Here is a 4,251-nt window from a genome sequence, read left to right as displayed (position 1 = left end):
AGCTCCCGTGTGGGAGCCAGGAGGAGGCACAGCAGCACGGGATGCAGCGCTCTTAAACGGCGTGCCCATCCCTTCCCGTAGCTGTACCAGCCAGAGCCGGAGGTGAACAAAGCCTTCGCATTTCATCTGCTTCCCTTGCCCCTTCTCAGTGAGGTGGGGAAGGTGAGGAGCAGAGATCTGGGTGCTGCTGCACATGGTTTCAGTGAGTAGAAGCTCCTTAGATCCTCTTTCCTCTTCTTTTGGAGCTGGTCACTGCCTGGGCCAGAAATCCAAAGTCTCTAGAAATTGTGCAGCTATTCCTGCCGCTGGGGAAAGGGCGGTGGTGGTCAGAAACCTTTAGGAAGTTGTGAGTATCCATACGTGTGAGCTGTGGCAGTGCCTTTCCTCCAGTAGCGGCATCAGTGATGGCTAAGGATAAGCTTGGCTTATCCAGGCTGGCTAAGGAAGATGCTGCTTGGAGAAGATGCCCTTCCTCTCCTGGCTGCAGCTGGCATAGAGGGGTCTACCTAAATTGCCTGCCTTTGTCACCTCCTAAAGATCTGTGGGACCCTGAAGTCCAAACTCACCACGTAATCACCGAACATAAGTCTTAACTTTGTCCTAGCAGGACCATCTGTGGGCACGAAGTGACCTTTCTTCATCACCTGGTCATCCCTCAACATTTCTGATGAATTTATGTGACCGACCTCAGTTTCTGCTGTAGGTTTACCCAGCTGCACAACAAAATTTCCCATGTCTGGCCAAACCAACCCTCCTTAAAGACTTGGATGCTGTAGGCCGGTGAGGGGGTGGGTGCTGGCAGAGTTCAGTGCCAAAGTGCTTTTTCCTGATGGGAATTTTTGGGCAGCTGTTCACTTTTACCTCTATATGGTGATTTATGGACTACAAGGTTACTGTCTTCCCCTGGTCCTGTGATACCCTTGGTCTGAAGAACCATGTTTTTGTTGCCATAGAGCTTAGAATGCCTCAGAAACCTTGGTCTCTGCAGGAGACTTCTGGTTATTCTTCATCCCAGCCATGACAATGGCAGCGCTTGCACATCAGAGGTGATGTCTGGAGCTCCTTACTTGCTGCTTTCTAGTCTGTGCTCCTAACTGGGGAAAGCTGGTGGCCACCCTTAGGCACATGAAGCTCCGTTCTGCAACACTGATGGTGAGACAAGGATGGTTCTCACCAGCTTTTCCACCCCAGACAACATCACGTGCTGTTCCCCTCTCCTGTCCATGCATGACCACTTGCAAGAAGCTCTAAACCTTGGATTTGAGCCAAAAATCCTTGGATTTGCCCCAGATATGGCAACCACTGGTTGCTCATCAGTGAGGCTGGGAGGAAGCGAACTAGCTGGCTCTGTCTGCATCCTGCGCTCCGCATTGGGTGCTGTAATCCAAAGGTTACGGTGCAGGATTAGCATGGGTGTACAAAGCCCTTCCTAATCTGTGAGTCATTACCCCCTCACTGCATTTCACTTCCCAGCAGCTCTGGGCAGGCGGGATAGGTCGGCTCTTGGGTCTTCGGTTTACCGGTTCTTCGGTTCGAGGAGGACTGGGTCGGGCTGTAACATCTGCTGGACATCTTCCCCAGGGCTCTGCTGCGGAGCCGCTCCTTGGATGCTGCAGACAGGGCATGTCGCAAGGTCTGTTTGCTCTAACTGGCTTCTCCTCGGCTACCCCTAAGCCCTTCCTTTCCATCAGTTCTCCTTTTTGGTTCTACCCATTGCTTTTCTTCTCCTCTTTGAAACAGGGGGGATGTTCTGCACCACCTGGAAATAAATTCCCTCTGGGTCAAGCTGGGCTGACGGGGATCCCTGAGAGCTGCCGTGCATGTCCGTGCTTCGTTAGTCCTTGTGCGCAAGGTATTTAGCCTGGCTGAGCTCTCATCCTAGTGTAAGCTATGATATTAATATAATGGCTCAGGGCAAGGGCCCTGCAAGCTGCTCAACCGTTATGCCCTTGATCTGCAGAGCGGTGACCGGCCGGACCTGCACCTCTCCTGTTGTAGATGCCGGGGCGCAAAGGGTCTGCCGGCTGTGAAACCCGGTCTGCGTCCATCAGCTCCTCACCTGCCTGAGCCAGGCTACGGCGTGGTGGCCCATGAACACCTCCAGACCCCTCCTGAGCAAAAGGCTGGGAGCTCTGCACCCCCGGCTCTGGGACTGGGATGGATGCTGTCAAGGGAGGCTCTGACTGGGTTTTGCTTCATCCTTCTCTGCAAGGCGCATGCCCGGGAGCAATCGCAATGGCAGCGCGGGTCCCAGCTCACCAGAGGTGAAACCCGGAGCCGCCCGGTCCCATGTGAGTGCAGCTGCATGAGATCCTGAGCCCTCCCAGCTCCCTTGGCCCCCTTACACCTGCTGATACAGCGAGCCATGGGCAGCGTCCGAGTCAACCGGTGAGTAACCCTCCCCTCAGGGACTGCTGCTGCCCCGGGTGGCCTGGTCCTCCTCATCTGGTCCCTCACGCCCTACCTTCAGCCTGCCTTTCAGTATATTTTTCTCAAATTAATCGCCAGGGGCTTTCCTGCTCCAAGGTATGGCCCCTCTCTCCGTCTCTAACCCAAAACATGCCGTACGTGGAGGCAGTGCTTGAAGGAGTACTACAGAGGAGAAGCAAAGCGCTGCATGGTGCTGGACCAGAAATGACAGATTCCAGCACCACTGCCCAGGAATCACAAGTCCAGCCACCAGTGCTTCCTTCCCTCACTGTGAGATGAGGATGGGGGTCATGAAGGCCATGCTGGAGGACTCCAGCTGATGTGGCAACCCTATGGGGTTGGAGCGAGACAATGCCAGTCGGAGGGGTCCTGGGAGGCTGTGGCTTGGCAGTCATGAGGGCAGAGTGGTCTTGGTGGGTCTGTGCACTCGCTTGATTTCCTCAGTGATCAGAGCATCTTCTGCCATCACATCTTTAAGGAGTATCTGCAACTGTCCCAGCAGCACATGAGGGGCAGTGGCCGTGCCGCCTGCGAGGGAAGGGAGCTGGAGGGGCAAACGTCTCCCAGAAAATGTGTGTATAGCTTCTGCCAGGGAAATTGCCAGTTCTTTGGCTGTTGATTTCCAAATTACACCTTTGGCTTCGGATGCAGGATGCTGGGAGCCACGCACGTTGCTGTGGCAACAGAATTGTCCTGAGCGCAGGAAGTGTATAAACATTGTCATCAACGCACCATGAAATCAATGAGGAGAGCAGAGGAGAAAATAGAAACTCCCAGCCTTATATAAAGTCAGGGCCAAAATGTGGTCAGACTGCGGGTGCTCCCTCCCAGGATTCCCGGCTGTCCCAGCTGCTGTCAGGTTTCAAAGCCTTGGATCCCTCCTCACCACAAAGGCTGGAAGGTAGCACAGCACTACAAACTTCTGCCTTGCTACCCTGTCAGGACATCGCTAGATGCAACCTCCTGGCATCAAGGCTTGGCAAATATTGCAGCTGAGCTCCACCAATTTGGTCAGGATGGCACCACGGTGCAATAACCAGGGAAATATGCTGTTGTGATATTCAACACCGCGGTACCGTAGCCCTGTGAGCCACCCACGTGTCTCCCGCCCTCGCTGTCTCGGTGGTTGCTGTTATTCTTCACGTATTTCTTCTGGAAATGCCTGTTCCTTCTCTTCCAGGTACAGCATCGTCTCGACCGAAGAGGATGGACACAAGGTCTCTGCGCTGGGCAGCATGAACGGGCACAGCCGGAACGGGAAGGGCCATGCCCCCCGGCGGAAGCACCGCAACCGTTTCGTGAAGAAGAACGGCCAGTGCAACGTCTACTTTGCCAACCTGAGCAACAAGTCTCAGCGCTACATGGCCGACATCTTCACCACCTGTGTGGACACGCGCTGGCGGTACATGCTTATGATTTTCTCCGCCGCCTTCCTCGTCTCCTGGCTCTTCTTCGGCTTCCTCTTCTGGTGCATCGCTTTCTTCCACGGCGACCTCAACGCACCGGCGGTGGGAGGCGGTCCCTCTCTCCTCAAGCCCTGCATCATGCACGTGAACAGCTTCCTAGGGGCTTTCCTTTTCTCAGTGGAGACACAGACAACCATCGGGTACGGCTTCCGCTGCGTGACTGAGGAGTGCCCGCTGGCTATCATGGCAGTCGTGGTCCAGTCTATTGTGGGCTGCGTTATTGACTCCTTCATGATTGGCACTATCATGGCCAAGATGGCAAGGCCCAAGAAGCGGGCTCAGACCCTCCTCTTCAGTCACCATGCGGTCATCTCCGTGCGGGATGGCAAACTGTGCCTCATGTGGCGGGTGGGAA

At 54.9% G+C, this 4,251-nt stretch overlaps 1 protein-coding gene across 1 annotated transcript in view; it reads left to right on the top strand.

Moving 5' to 3' along the window:
* The first annotated feature begins 2,356 nt into the window (after nucleotides 1-2,356).
* KCNJ4 (potassium inwardly-rectifying channel, subfamily J, member 4) overlaps nucleotides 2,357-4,251 on the top strand; it is a 3,025-nt gene continuing 1,130 nt past the window's right edge. Inside the window, 3 exon segments of the mRNA XM_009701901.1 lie at nucleotides 2,357-2,388; nucleotides 3,611-4,249; nucleotide 4,251. The exon segment at nucleotide 4,251 is cut by the window's right edge and continues 1,130 nt beyond it. Coding sequence (XP_009700203.1) covers nucleotides 2,366-2,388; nucleotides 3,611-4,249; nucleotide 4,251 — 663 coding nt within the window. The 5' untranslated portion in view covers nucleotides 2,357-2,365.

The sequence above is a fragment of the Cariama cristata genome, unplaced genomic scaffold, assembly GCF_000690535.1.
Source record: "Cariama cristata isolate BGI_N322 unplaced genomic scaffold, ASM69053v1 scaffold2736, whole genome shotgun sequence".
Classification (NCBI taxonomy): domain Eukaryota; kingdom Metazoa; phylum Chordata; class Aves; order Cariamiformes; family Cariamidae; genus Cariama; species Cariama cristata.
Note: the sequence above shows the minus strand (reverse complement) of the source record. Positions and strands in the feature narration are given on the sequence as shown.